Here is a 15,619-nt window from a genome sequence, read left to right on the forward strand (position 1 = left end):
CTGGTCAAGTTGGGTGGAGGGCCAGGAGTCAAAACCTAAACAGGCCTTACACTGTGGTTAGGTTTCATGAATAGGTTTTCATCAAGAATCTCATTACTTTAAAAAATTGTCTTACAGTATGTAGTCTCTCCCCAACACCATAATCACAAGCTGACATTTTTATAGAAGGTGAATGCAGTACTCTTTAAGAGAAAGCTTCTTTTTAGTACCTCATACTGTTTTTTAATTGTCATTGTGTAAACAGCATAACTCACGCATGGTATCTCCCGAGGCTTTTTTTTTTTCTTCTTAATTGGCTACATGACGCAGCATGTGAAATCTTAGTTCCCCGACCAGGGATTGAACCCATGCATTAGAAGCGCAGTCGTAACCCCTGGACTGCCAGGGAAGTCCCTGGAGCCTCTTTAAGTTAAATGTCTTCCCCTGCTCCCTGGGTGCTCACTCTGGCAGCTGCGATAGCCTTTTTGCCTGATTTTTTAAATCATCTGCCCTGTAGCCACTGAGTCTCGAGCTGGTCATTACAGCATCGTAACTGAGATTCATCAGATATGAACCTGACTTACCAGCCAGTCTCCTACCTCCCAGCTCAAGGCCGCCTCCACCTGGGAGCCTCGGTGGATGGGGAGCCTGCGTCCCTCTCCTCTGTTTCTCCGGCTTGCACTTCCCCTCCCCCAGGCTCACTGCCAGTTTCTGACCCGTCCAGGGTGGGAGCACAAAGAGGAAACAGGAAGCGGGAAATTATCACTGGAGCTGTGGTGACAGCTGCTGCAGGGACTCTCGAGTGCCTTTCTTTCTGCCAGCTAAATAATTTCTGGACTCTGGGCTCTTCGGGGGCTCCCTGCCCTCCTTCCAGAAATCCCAGGCAGGAGCAGCCCCCAGTCTCCTTCCAAATGTAAGGGTCACTGAGGAGGCCCCTGTTCAGGGAGGGAATGGAGATGACAGGCCCACTTTCTCCGTGGATTTTCCTCCCAATAAGATTCTCCCTTTCCAGTTTGCATCATGGGGGAGGAGATTCAGGAGTTTGGGGGAGAAGGTTTTAGATCATTTCTTTTATACCTTCTTATTCAGTTGCTGTATGATTTCTGTCCTAATGGAAGCTCAGTTAAAACCAAAGTAGGGGACTTCCCTTGTGGTCCCGTGGTTAAGACTTCGCCTTCCAGTGCAGGGGGGCGGGTTCGACCCCCTAGTTAGGGAGCTAAGATCTCACATGCTTCACAGCCAAAAGACCAAGACATAAAACAGAAGCAATATTGTAACAAATTTAATAAAGATTTTTTAAATGGTTCACATCAAAAAATCTTTAAAAAAAAATAACCTTTGTAGAGATGATTTACAAAGCATGTTCATGTTACGCAAGTGTCTGGAAGAAGTAAATCACAGAATGTTCCATATCAGTCTGATTTTGCTATAGTAACAGTGCTTAACGAACCACCCCGAAAGTCAGAGGCTCACAGACATTATCATTTCTTCTTGGCTTACTCATCCGCAGGTTGGCTGAGGCCTGGCTGGCCCTGGCTGCATGTCTGCTCCAGGCACCCTCATTCTCCTGGACCAGTAGACCCCAGAGCATGTTCACCTCATGGTGAGGGCAGGTACACAGGAGGCAGGCCTGGCACACATGCACATGTGTGCCATTGCTCGAATGCCGTTAGCCAAGTCAAATCTCATGACCAAGCTTAGGATCAACAGGGAGAGGATGTACCTGTCCATAAAGGTAGAGAGGAAGGGATGAATCTTTGCAAAACTATAATTTACCACAAGCCTGTATGAATGTAAACTGAAGTTGAACAGTGCTAGCAAAATTATCCTTTGAATATCAGTGGATGTCATAACATCTGCTGCATAGGAAGTAAAAACACATATGTGTGCCCTAAGACTTTCTCCAGTTTCCAGTCTAGTCAGCTGGCAACTTATTAGATGTAGACTTCCTTTCTTAGAAAGGAAACTCCTCTTTTTGATTGTGTATTTTCTTTCTAAAGGGACTCTCCAGTGCCTTTCTTTCTACCATCTAAATAATTTCTCCCTCCTCAGTATGGCAGTGACCCGATCCAAAGACGCTCCTCCTTTCGGCCCCCCGATCCCCAGCGGAACCACATTCCGAAAATCTGACGTCTTCAGAGACTTCTTGCTGGCCAAGGTGATTAATGCCGAGAACGCTGCGCACAAGTCTGACAAGTTCCACACCATGGCCACCAGGACCCGCCAGGAGTACCTCAAGGACTTGGCGGAAAACTGTGTCTCCAACACACCCATTGACTCCACCGGCAAGTTCAACCTCATCTCCCTGACCTCCAAGAAGAAGGAGAAGACAAAAGCCCGGGCAGGTGCCGAGCAGCACAGCGCCGGGGCCATCGCCTGGAGGGTGGCGGCTGAGGACTACGCGCAGGGGGTAGAGATAGACTGCATTTTGGGAATTTCCAACGAGTTTGTGGTGCTGCTAGACTTACGCACCAAGGAAGTGGTGTTCAACTGCTACTCTGGGGATGTCATCGGCTGGACCCCAGACTCCTCGACAATCAAAATCTTCTACGGGCGAGGGGACCACATCTTCCTCAAGGCCTCTGAGGGTTCTGTGGAGGACATAAGAGAAATTGTCCAGAGACTGAAGGTAAGGGAGAGAGCCCCTCAAGGTGCAGCAGTTCTGTGGTCTGGCAAAGGCCTTAGGAACCACTGAAGTGCCGCCCTGAGCCCAGTCAGTTGGGCCAGGACACTTATCGGCCCCAAGAGAATCAGAATTGCCACTTTACACACCAGGGGTCTAGTGGGTTCTGCAGCCTGGGTTCTCCCTGGGGAACGCTTGGGCCAAAGATCTGAGGCTGTCCATGTCATAACCTTGAGAGGACAAAAGGCTTATTTACTCACTCTAGATGTTTAAACTCATGTTAAAAATGTAAGGGTACTTTCCAGAAGAATTAAAACATTGGACTGGCCAAAAAGCTCATTTGGGTTTTTCTGTACCTTCTGACAAAACACCTAATGAACTTTTTGGCCAACTCAACAGAATGGAAGACTTCCAGACCTTTAAAATACAGGGGTGGAAGCAGGATATTGGGGGTGGGGGTGTAAAAAAGGCATAAGAAAAAAACCCAAAATTATGTGGCAGGAATAATTCCACATCAGTAATCACAATAAATGTAAGTGATTTAACATTCTCTGTTAAAGAACAGAGACTCGCAGTCTAGATTGAAAAATCTTACCCTAACCTCTTGGCACCTCAGGCTCAGACAGCTGCCAAACCAAAGGTAGCAGATTGGTTTCAAGTCAGATGACAGTTTAGTTGGTAATGGTTGTTGGAAGCGTTGGGCTAAGAAGTATTAAGGCTCCTCAGAGCCCTGGGTGAAGGAACCCTGTGGTCAGTGATTGGCTCTCAGTGGGTTTAACAGAATGTCAGGCATGAAATAGAGAAGGCAGTGTATCACGGGAGTTAACAACACAAGTTCTCAAGTCAGAAGGCTTGGCTTCAAGTCCCAGCACGGCCACATGCCAGCTGTGTCACCTCACCATGTTACTTAAGCACTGGGCGACTCAGTTTTCCCGTCTGAAAAATGGGAACCGTGATCATCCTACATCATATGACAGTTTTAAGGACTGGATGAGTTATGTTGCCCAGGCAAGCCGGCCTGACTTAGGAGGCTGTGATCTCCAGAGGCCAGTACCACAGCCAGTTCTCTTCACCCTTCTCGGCTTTTGCACTCATTCTTTGAGTTCAGGTGGGATCGGTAAAGACTAGCTTTCAGCTTCCCTGACTTCAAACTTCATGCCCCACCTTAAACGACAGCCACAGCCAGTGTGATTTAGATTTCCCATTAGGATGTGAGGTCTGTGAACAAGGGCCTCTGTTTTGCCCACTTGCTTATGGTGGTTATTAAATGCTGATTAGTCGATTAGCTGAATCAGATGATTGACCCCTGATTGTGTGCTCATGAGCGATGATCTCACAGCCCTCCACCCACCCTGTGGAGTGTAGGCACTGTTTTTATCCCCATTGGACCCATGAGGAATATGCGGCTCAGAGAGGTCACACAGCCAGTAGGTGGCAGACTGGGATCTGAATCCAGATTTTTCTGACTCCAAAACCTACTTGTGCCCACACTTGAGACTAACGACTAACTGCTTACTCAACTAACTGCAACTCAACATGTGAAAGTCAACATATCTCAGAACAAGCTCCTGATTTCATTCCGCTTGCCTCCTGGGGTTCTCCTGTCTCATCAGAGAACAGGCCTATCGCATGCGTGGAATCGTAAGCCTCAGCACCATCCTCAGTCCTCTGTCTCTCATACCGACGTCCAGTCTGTCGGCTCCACCCCCCGGAGGCAGACTCTGCTATCCCTGCCCCTCCTGGTCTGTCCAGTAGCCTCCTCGCTGATCTCCTTTGCCTCCTTGCTTGCTCCCCTGGGGTCTGTTCTCGGGAAGGTTGTCAGAGGGATCTGATCATGTCCCTGCTCTGCTCAAACACCTCAGCTCATCCTAGGTAAAAGCCCAGTTCCTTATGGTGGCCCGTGAGGCCCCACATGGCCTGGCTGGCTGTCACTCTTGTCTCCTTGTTACTCTCTCTGCTCCAAGAACACAGACTTCTATGTCCAGAGTGGGCTCGTCGGGCAGTCAGCCTCAGGGCCTTTGCACTGCCTGTGCCCTCTCAGCGGAACATGTTCTTCATCCCCACATGGCTCCCTCCCCTTCTACATGTGTTTATTCAAAGGTCACCTATCAGTGAGGCCTTATTATCCAGAATTGTAAAAACCCCCTCCACACCCTGGCCTTGAGCTTATCCTGCCCACTGTCCCTGCTTTAACTTCCACAGCAGCGCCTACCACCGTCTGAGGTGTGTTTTTACATGTCTGCTGCGTCCTCAGCGCCTGGGCCAGTGTCTGACGTGCAGCACACACTCAGTGACCGTGGACTGCGTGCACGCATGCGTGCTGTCTGTAGTGACAGCGGGAGTGGCCACTCACAGGGGGCCAGCCGTCTGACTCCTTGCAGCCTTGCATTTCTTCTTCCCAAAACCCAGTGAGGGAGATACTATTATTAACTCAGTTCACGGGACACAGGGGTGATGACTTCAAAGGGAAGAAGCGTTTTGACTCCCAAAGTGGAGGCCATGGTCTGGGATGAAGCCAGTCATGAGTTTCTCTTTTGAGGCACTAAACTGTAGGCTTTCCTTTCAGACAAATTTGTTTTAACTTTTTAATCATGGAAAATTTCAAACAGACACAAAAGTAGAGAAACTCACATTGTGAACCCCTAGTCTTATCACCAGCTTCCGTAGTTATCAGCCTGGGGCCCATCTTGTTTCTCCCTTTCCCTCTCTCTCTTCCCTTCCGCTGATAATTTTGAAACAAATCCTAGACATCCTGTCATTTCATCAGTAAATGTGTAAATATTTATCTCTAGAAAATACAGCCTCTGAAAATAACTGTTTTGCCTATTATATATAAAAAAAACGAATAGTAATTCCTTATTGACTTGTAAACATGTTGGGCCATGAAATCAATTACTGGATCTCAGCAGGCAGTTTTCAAAGATAGGGTAGAAAAGAATGACGCACTGAGGAGGCGCTTGGTCTCATGGAGCCTTGTCCCAGTTTCACATGTTTCCTCACCTCCCAAATTCTCACTACCCAGACTAGCCAGGAACAGATGTGTTTACATCTTCAGGTAAGTCCTTCACCATCCACACTCGTTTCTTGCTGCCCACACTCGGGAACGTCTGTGTGAATTGCAAAGAATATTTTTGTGTATGTGGATACATGTGTAAATGTATGACTGCACAGCGTGGCTTGTGACATAAGATTCTTACTGTGAGCTCTAACGAGTACATCAGATAGCATCGTTTCTACCCAGGGAATGACTTCTCACAGGAGATGTCAACCATTACACAGATGCTTTCCTTAAGGCAGTTTTTAGGCAGGCAGATCTTGATGTAACTTGGTTAACAGCTCCGGCTTATTAAGCTAATCTTTTTATTCCAAGAAGAGGAGGGAATCCCTCAGGATATGCTGAAGCTCTAGGTGTTCTGTTCAGTGGCTTATCCTATCTATGGTCATACGTTAGCATGGCGGAAGTCTCCCACAAGAAGCAGGGAATAAATCAGAGAGAAGGCCCTCCCTGTGTGGTCTGCTTGGCTTCAGGATGGGGGACAGTCTGAGGCGGAGGTTCGAAAGGGGTTTTTGCCTTACAGAATAAGGTCCTGGAGTAAAGAATACGGCGCCAAGCCCCCAGCCTAGAAAAACTCACAGGGTCTCTGGTCTCTGGCTTCTCCAGCTTACTCTGGTGACAGTCACCGTATCCATCAGGGCATCAGACAACAAAGGTTTATCCCACTCATGCCATGTGTCCATTTCAGGTTGAGCTGGAGTCCGGGAACTCACAGACCCTAGCTGACCAAACAGGCGCTCTCTGGAATAATCCTAGTGGCTGTGGCAGAGGGAAAAGGCTTGAAGAGGGTCTCGAATTAGCAATGAAATGCCCCAGCCCAGAGTATGCCAGTCCCAGTCACAACTCATTGGCCAAAACAAGTCTTGTGCATGCATGCTAAATTGCTTCAGTCATGTCTGACTCTTTGTGACCCCGTGGACTGTAGCCCTCCAGGCTCCTCTGTCCATGGGATTCTCCAGGCAAGAATACTGTAGTGGGGTGCTATTTCCTTCTCCAGGGCATCTCCGTAACCTAGGGATCAAACCCGAGTCTCATGTCTCTTACATTGGCAGGCAGGTTCTTTATCACTAGTGCCACCTGGAAAGCCCAAAACAAGTTCCAGAGACCACCAACCATAGAGAGGGTGGGAGGGGGCATGTGGAGAACACGACTCATGACCACTGCCTCTGTATGAGGTGTCCATGTTTCTCCACGAGTCAGGAGCCCAGGCTCCTGTACCCTGACATCACTAGGAAGGTGGTGGGGGGGGTGGTCTTTGGCCTCAAAAGGGCAGAATCTCCCCCCAAGAGCTGCCTCCGTTCCCCCTGAGCAGCTTGTGAAACTGGACCCTGCGTGTGGCCCACAGGTGATGACCAACGGCTGGGAGACAGTGGACATGACCCTGCGGCGGAACGGGCTGGGGCAGCTGGGCTTCCACGTGAAGTATGACGGCACCGTGGCCGAGGTGGAGGATTATGGGTTTGCCTGGCAGGCCGGCCTACGGCAGGGCAGCCGGCTGGTGGAGATCTGCAAGGTGGCCGTGGTCACACTGACCCACGACCAGATGATCGACCTGCTACGCACCTCCGTCACCGTCAAGGTGGTCATCATCCCTCCTTTCGACGACGGCACACCCCGGAGGTAAGTCTCCCCGCCCCCCCCCCCCCCGAGAGGTCGGCAGCTCCCTGGGCACTGGCCCTTGGGACCCTTCCTCAGCAGATGGTGATAATGGTGTCAGGGTCCAGGTCAACATCTGTGGAACCCCTCCTGCAGGCGGTCATGGTCTAAGCTCTGCATGTGCGTGCTGTCCCTTCCGGCCCCATGAGGTGGGCACCCTCCTTAGTCGCACATAGCGTTCAAGTCCTTGCCTGAGGGAGTTCCCTGGCGGTCCAGTGCTTATGACCGCTTCCACTGCAGGGGGCTTGGGTTTGATCCCTACTTGGGGACCTGAGATCCCACATACCTTGAGGCATAGCCAAAAAATAGTGGGAAAAAAGACCTTGCCTGAAGGTACAATATGCTTCATCATTTGTTCAGCACATATTTATTGAGCCCGTACTGTGTACACACTCCATTTGAAGTGTTGAGTAGGATTTAGCAGTGAACAAGATAAAAGCACCCATTCCCTTGGAGTTTGTATCCTGACAGGCAGTCGTTAAATAGGTATGTAACACAGGACCAGGCAGTGAAGAGCTCTGAGGAGAAAGAGCAAGGTCATAGAAGGGGCTAACAGGTGGTCAGGGGAGGCTCCTTGGTGGAGGCCGCCGTGTGGTTTTCCAGGTCAGCAGCACCCAGACCACGGACAGGCAAGGGCAGGGTCTGCAAAGTGTCAGCATCTGTAGGGGGGAGGGTTCCTGCAGCTCAGGGAGCGTGGTGTGGAGCCCGGTGAGCAAGGCTGGGCGTGGGGGCAGACTGGGGCCCTTCCTGGACACAGCGCCGAGCTTCGGATTTGTTCACTGGGAAGCCAGTGCAGGATTTGTTTCTTGTTTTGTTTTAATGGGATATTTCAAACATTTTTCTCTAGTATTATTTATTTGACAGCATCGGGTCTTAGTTGCTGCACAGGGCATGTTTGTTGTGGCGCGTGGGCTTAGTCCCTCCCTGGCTTATGGCATCTTAGTTCCCCAACCAGGAATCGAACCTGCATCCCCTTCCTTGGAAAGGCAGATTCTTAACCCCTGGACCACCGGGGAAGTCCCATATTTCAAGCATATTAATAGCATGCTGAGTCCCCTGTTAAAACATTTGTCAACGTGTGGCCAGTTCTTATTTTGTTTTTGTTTCTTTTTAATCCCGTATCTCTCCACCTTAGATTATTTGAAGCAGTCTCACTCCTTCGATTATATCTCTACTCAGTCAGGACCTTTAAAAAATTTAACAGACTGCCTCAACTCCCCCGTCCATCTTTAACTTCTTTTGTACCAGAGAGAGATTTTTAAAAAGCAGTTGCTCTGTTCATCAGGCTCTTCCTGTGGCATTTGGTTGATGAATCTTTTTTTAAAAAATCTTATTTTTTTTCTTACGGTTTGTTTTGGGAGGAAACCGGGCCACTTGTTCTTCAGAGTTTCCTGCTTCCTGGATTTAGCTGCTTGCATTCTCCTGGTGTCCTTTAACCTGTTCTTCTAGCACGTGTATTTCCCACAAACGAGTTCAGCATAAAAGCTTGATTGGATTCTGGTTGAATTTCCTTTTGTTTTTTTTTTTCTTGAGATTTTTTTGATGTGGACCATTTTAAAGACTTCATTGGATTTGTTACAGTATTATTTCCAGTTTATGTTTTGGTTCCTTGGCTGTGAGGCATGTGGGACCTTAGTTCCTCAACCAGGGATTGAACCCACCTTCCCTGGCTTGGAAAGCGAAGTCTTAACTGCCAGTGAGGTCCCTGAACTTATCTTGGTCACAGCACTTCCCAGGTGTGCACCCATCAGGAGGCCACATATCTGGCTGTCCCTGTGTGACTGATATTAGGGGTGGTCAGAAGGTTCCGAGGGTGGCAGCCTGACCCTAAATGCTATACATTTCCCCTCAGCTCTCAGCAGCCATTTGTGATCCTTGTCTGGATCCCCTGTGTCATGACAGGTCACACTCAAGTGATGTCCTCAGTTCTATCCTTCCTTCTTTATTTTTAAAAAAATGTATTTATCTGTCTATGTGCTGCGTCTTCGTTGCTGCACACCAGGTTTCCCTAGTTGCCATGAGCGGGGGCTGTTCTCTAGTTGCAGTGCACAGGCTTCTCATCGCACTGGCTTCCCTTGTCGCGGAGCACAGGCCCCAGGGCACACGAGCTTCAGTAGTTGCTGCTCCTGGGCTCTAGAGTACAGCGTCAATAGTTGGGGCTCACGGGCTTAGTTGCCCCTCAGCATGTCGGATCTTCTCAGACCAGGGATTGAACCCATGTCCCCTGCCTTGGCAGGCGGATTCTTAACCACCGGTCCACCAAGAAAATCCTTTCTTCATGTATTGGCTGGAATTCTTCCAAAAAGAACATTCCTTCAGCAACCATTTGATTCCTCTCAGATATAATCTGTACAGGGAAGGCAGGATAGATGTGATTCTGAGAAGAATGAATTGGTACCCTAGCAACCTCCAGCAATGACTTAGAAACAATGGTTCTAGAATCACTACATCTCAAGTGCCGGAAGCACAGCTGCACGGAGGACAGTCCAGGCCTGGGCTGATGAATGGATTGGGGAAGACAACCAATAAGAAAGTAAGCCAGTGAGATGGTTCACATAGTCCAAGAGGTAATCACTGGGCATATTGGGAAGGCAGACCTGCAGGGAGGTTGCCTACGTTTGAGTCCAAGCTCCTCGTCTTATTAACTGTGACCCTGGGCGAAGGTCCCCGCCACTCAGTGCCTGTTTCCTCATTTATAAAACAGGGACGTTAATGGAGCTTTTGCCCAGAGGTGGCTGTGAGGTTGGAGGAGGGGAGGCCCACAGCACACAGGACAGGACTTGGCCTGTAGGAGGCACTCAGAGGACACCAGCTGCGAGGTCCTGGGTGTGAGGCACATTAAGGGCCGGACCTGACGTTGGACTCGGGGGTCAGGGCAGGCCTGAGGGTGGGAAGGAACCAAGATACAGGCCCCATGGGGAGGGGAGGGGAGAACAAGAGGCCCTTGGGTTGTTGACGGACCAGAAGGAGGGTCATGTGGCTAGAACAGGCGAGCCAAGAGAAAGGCACGCAATGAGGGGATACTGAGAGCTTATATGCATGACCTCCCAAGGCTGGTGTGATCCCTGGTTTACAGATCAGAAAACTGATAGCCAGAGTGGGTCACTGCCTTGTGCAGAGTTGCGTGGCTAAGTGGCAGAGTGGCTCGTTTGCTCTAAGTGGCAGAGCAAAACTCAATCCAGGTTTCCCCTCTCTGTGTATTCTGCTGCCTCTCAAAGCAGTCTCGAGCTATCGGCATGTGAGTCCTGGCTGCACCCTCCCACCTTCTTGAGTCTTGCTTGCTCTGAACTTGGTGGGGACAGTTCTGGGCAGGGTTCAACCCTGCCACAACCCAGGGCTTAGCCACCCAGGTGCCAGTCCCCTAGCCTTGGGACTCCAGTCAGGCCCCAGGCGTCCCCTTCTCCCAGCCCTCTTCCGGGGCCTCCTCCACCCCTGCACGGGGCCAAGGCCGGGCCACACCTTTGCTGAGCTCTGCAGGGGCAAGTCAAGCTGAGGTAACCCTTCTGCCTCGTTACACACACACACACACACACACACACACACACACAGACACACACACACACACACAGACACACACACACACACACAGACACACACACACACACACAGACACACACACACACACACACACACACACACAATAGCAGCCCACACACACACACACACACACACACACACACACAGTAGCAGCCCGCACACACACACACGCACACACACACACACACACACACAGAGTAGCAGCCCGCCTGTTGTATGACTCTGCAAAGCTCAGGAGCACCAGAGACCACACAAGTGTCCTTGGACCTGCAGGTAGGGACCAGCCGAGTGAAAGGCAGCATCTGCAGGCTCCCTTATCCAGTTCTGTGGAGACGAGGCCGAGGAGGGTGTGAGCAGACAGACGGGTTCCACTTCCCCCCCTGTTTAGGAGGAAAGCTCTCATCCGGCTCCCTTTACAAGGCAGCCACCAAAACGGGGCAGGTGTGGGTGGGGGCTTGTGTGGTGTGTGTGGTTCTTCAAGCGCAGAGGGGTCTGGCTGACCTCGTTTGCAGAGCTGATACCCCAGCTCTGCGGTTCCTACAGCCTCTGCTATGACCCTGGCCGCCTAGCCCGGGTGTCACGATAAGCTCTGAGGGGCAGCACGCCAGGATGAGCCCAGGCATTCTCCCTGCCACCGGCCAAGCTCTGTAGGGCCTGGGTCTGGACCCTAGGCTCTTCAGACACTGCATAGAAAACAGCGGGTCATACTCACACCCCCAGACCATGAGGCTGGGGTTCTCAAGTGAGCCCTGCCAGGTGGGCCAGGTAGCCTGGAGGGACATCCCAGAGCCCCCGATGCCGTGTGTCATGGTGACCTGGCATGTTGGTACAGGCTCATCTCTGTCCTGCCTGATGGGGAAGCTGATCCAGGACGCCTTTGGCCCTTGATTTGGATTCAAGACATCTGAAGGGGGAGGGGGTGCTCCTCCCTGAGAAGGGGAATTGAAAACCCCACAAGTGAGTGAGTTGGAGAAAGAGAAAGGAGTCCCCATGGCCTCTAGAAACTAGGCTGTTGGGAATCAAAGAGAAGGAGGCAGATAGGAAAAGTGGCCTGCAAACCTGGGCATCCATCACCAGGCGTCTTCCGCACATGGCTGAGAGGTTGGAGAGGGAATCTTTAGTCGAGCAAAAGACTAGAAGAAACCTAGATGTCCAACCATAGGAGACTGGCTAAGTGAGTCCCAGGTCATCCGTGTGATGGAGTAGTAATTGGTTGTTTACAGAAGATGCAGTGAGTCAAGGATATGTAAAACCCTGGCAGCTGTGGGTGCTTCTGGTGAGTGTAACTGGTGGACAGAGATGTCGTCTAATAACACTTTAATTTTAATTTTAATTTTTTTTAACACTTTAATTTTTAAAAACCATCCCAAAACTGGATCCGTGAAAGGAGCTTCTTAAACTTTCTCGTGTCAGCATCATCCCTGGCAACTTGGTAAAATGCAGCTTCCTGGGCCCCGCCTCAAAGAGGACTGTGATCCAGAGGAGCTAAGATGGGCCCAGGCATCTGCTTTCCTTTACTGAGCACTCGGGGTAATCTAGATGCTGATGGATCTCAGATCACAGGGAAAGAATTTGTTCCAGAGCCCCCAGGTGGGTGTGGCTGGACTTCAGAAAATGGAAAGAAGGCTTCAGCTTTTGAGCTGTGGGAATGGCAGGCAGAGTCCACAGCATCAGCTGGAGAAGGCGACCACAGCAACAGCTCCTATGTGTTAAGCACTTGGCATGCGCCAGACTTTCGGCTGAGGCTTGCCACCACTCCTATTTTGCGGATGAGGAAACTGAGGCTCTGAGAAGGAAACTCCTTCACCCAAGGCTACGTGGGCCATAAGCAGAGCTGTGATCTGAACCAGCTGTCTGCCTGCGGAGCCCTGGCTCTCCGTCACTCTGTGCTGCCCTCCAATGATTGTTTCCGTCTTTGAGGTCATGCCCAGGGGCTCTTGGCCAAAGGTGGAGCTGTCAGTAACAGGGGCAGAAGTCACAGACCCACGGAATCTACCCACTGGCTCCCAAACCACTGTCCCAGTGAGCTAGTGTATATGGTGGTTAAAGTTGTGGGCTTTCGGGTCAGCTTACTATCTTTAAATCCAGTTTCTGGGAATTCCCTGGTAATCCAGTGCTTTCACTGCCAGGGCGTGGGTTCAATCCCTGGTCTGGGAACTAAAGTTCTACAGGCCACATGGCACAGCCAAAAAAAGAAAGAAAAAAAAAAAGGATAAATCAATCAATTCAGTTTCTACCTCTTACTGGCTGTGTGGCCTTGGATAGATTACTTAACTTCTCTGTGCATCAATTTGTTTTTCTCTTCAGTGTATCTACTGATAATAACCAGCAACAGAGATGAAGCAAAAGAGAGACTTACTGGCTAATGCACCTAAGAAGACCGGGAGATAGGGCAAGATTGAAATGTGGCTTTATGCAGGGTCTTGGACATCTTCATCAAGAATCTCTCTCACCTGTCCATTTTCTGCGTTGCTATCATTCTCAAGCCACCTCTTCCTCATTGCAGCTCCAGCTTAGGTCTCCCCAGCTCAGCAGCTCAGTGAAATAGATCCTTTTCTTACCACCTACCCCCCACCCTTGCCCACCCCCCACCTCGCAGCAGTTCCAGAGTTGATGTTCACTGTCTTTGATTGGCTCAGCTTGGGGCACCTGACAATCCTGTGCCTGTCAGCTCAAAGAAGCGCTTCTGATTGGCTGGCCTGGGTCACATGCTCATACCTGGAGCCAGGAAGTGGGATCCACCCCACCCAGAGCACACAGACCTGTTCTCAGGAGAAGGGGGTGTAGAAGCTAGGCAGGCAGGAGCAGCGGGTATGCACTGCCTGGGTCCACGGTGGTACCACCTCCACCTGGGCCTGGCAGATCTGCAGGTCCTGTTAGGTGTTGGTATGCTGTCATTCCTCACCTGGCACCTGGTGAGGCGTGGGCACCTACTGATCCAGAGAAGCTGCTGGAAGGCGCTTCTGAATATCAGCTCCAACTCCAGTGCTGCCGAGGGCACTGTGTGTCTGGCCCAGGTGCCCCATTCCTGGGTCACTTTCTGATGCCTCCTTAGCAGACATGACCTGGGTCCACAGCCACCACGACCACCAGATCTTTTGCCGGGTGACCCTGAAAGTGCCCCGGGCTCCAGGGGGCTCAGGAGAACCCCAGAGGGTTGGCTTAGTGTGGGCCTGACAGCTTCCAGGCCCAGGGCTCCTACCAGCTCGGCTCCCACAGCTGCTAGGAGGTGGGTTTTGCGAGCACGGCCCCCTGCTCGGGCTCAGAGCCCCCTCCCACGCTGCACTGCAGCGGAGGTGGAGGACTCCAGCCCAGCCTGCAGAGCCCCCCGCCCTGAGCCAGGAACATTGCAGCGTGTGTGCCAGCCTGGTCTAGGGGGAGTCACAGGCCGTTCTGCATCTATTTCAAGGTTCTGGATTTTTCGTGGCTTTTTTTTTTTTTTCCTAACCACCCTGCAAAGTAGGTCACCTGCTCCTCTTCCAGCTGCCTTTGAGCTTCTTTGGAACAAGGCAGATACTGTCCTTTGATGCCGAGGGCATCCGCCTTTCTGGCCCTGAGTACTGCCAAGGGAGGGCGGGGGGGCCGAGCCAGCCTGAGGAGGACACTGGTCAGCTGGAGGCCTGGGTCAGGTGAAGGGAGAGACAGGGAGAGAGGAAGAGGAGGGGACGGGGAGATGGACTAGAGTGTGCCCAGCAGTCGGGGCCACTGTGCTGGACCCTGTCTGGGTTGAGGACACAGAGCTGCTCCATTTCAGACCAGTTTGAAGGGTCCCCACTCGGCCTTTAAAATAGAAGACTGTTCAGATCTGGGCTGCAAAGCTGCAGCGCTGCGCGCTGGTGGGCCAGGGCCTTTTCTGAGTAACGATGTTTTCCTTCCCAGGGGGTGGCCAGAAACATATGATATGAATACCTCGGAGCCCAAGACCGAGCCGGAGGGCCTGGCCCCAGGGGGCAGGCCCCCCTACCGCAGCAATGCTCCCTGGCAGTGGAGTGGGCCCGCGTCCCACAACTCTCTCCCGGCCTCCAAGTGGGCTGCCCCCGCCACCCCCGGACACGCCCAGTCCCTGAGCCGGCCCCCGAAGCAGACCCCCATGGTCCCCTTCCGGGAGTCCCAGCCCCTGCACAGCAAGAGGTAAGGACACCCCCACCCCCAACCCCATCCAGGGGTGCCAGCCCAGCCCCCACCTCCCTCCTGTCCTCTGCCGCCCTCTGCCTTTTTCTCTCTCCTCCCCCTGTTGTCCAATCTCCTCCTCTCCCTTACCTTCTCATTCTCGTGCCCCTCCCTCCCTCCTTGCCTTAAACTTGCCTTATGAGCCTCTGGAGAGTGGACACAGCTGGGGCGCTCAGCGCCTGCGGTTGGAAACCCACCCCACCATGTGTGATTAAAACCATATATTTGTTTTAAAGGTCAAGGGACTGATAAGCACAAAATTTAGGAGAGTGATTACTTCTGGGGGAGACAGGGAAGTGGGGCGCGGAGGAGCCCACCCATGGGTACTCATGGCCCCCGTTCTAGCTCTCCGGTCGGGTGGTAACTTCAGGCAGTTTCTTTTATTATGATGGCATGTACCTTACAGATAAGTGCTTTTGAATATATTATATATTAAAAAAAATAAAAATTTCTAAGAAATGAGAGAATACAACTTGGAGAGGAGAGTCTTGTCCCAGGCATGGATGGCCCGTCCAGCCTCTGTCAGGCTGCAGATGCTGAGGGGTGGGTTCAGTTGTGGTGGGAAGGAGGGAAGGGGTGTCCTGGCCTCCCCAGCCCTT

At 51.5% G+C, this 15,619-nt stretch overlaps 1 protein-coding gene across 6 annotated transcripts in view; it reads left to right on the forward strand.

Moving 5' to 3' along the window:
• The window catches only part of SIPA1L3 (signal induced proliferation associated 1 like 3), a 254,870-nt gene that overhangs the window by 175,135 nt on the left and 64,116 nt on the right, over positions 1-15,619 (forward strand). For all 6 annotated transcript variants that reach the window (XM_043894518.1, XM_043894527.1, XM_043894536.1 and 3 more), the window contains 3 exons: positions 2,032-2,608; positions 7,003-7,277; positions 14,730-14,981. In XM_043894518.1, coding sequence (XP_043750453.1) covers positions 2,032-2,608; positions 7,003-7,277; positions 14,730-14,981 — 1,104 coding nt within the window. The remainder of the gene's footprint in view (positions 1-2,031; positions 2,609-7,002; positions 7,278-14,729; positions 14,982-15,619) is intronic.

Source organism: Cervus elaphus, chromosome 4 (genome assembly GCF_910594005.1).
Source record: "Cervus elaphus chromosome 4, mCerEla1.1, whole genome shotgun sequence".
NCBI lineage: Eukaryota > Metazoa > Chordata > Mammalia > Artiodactyla > Cervidae > Cervus > Cervus elaphus.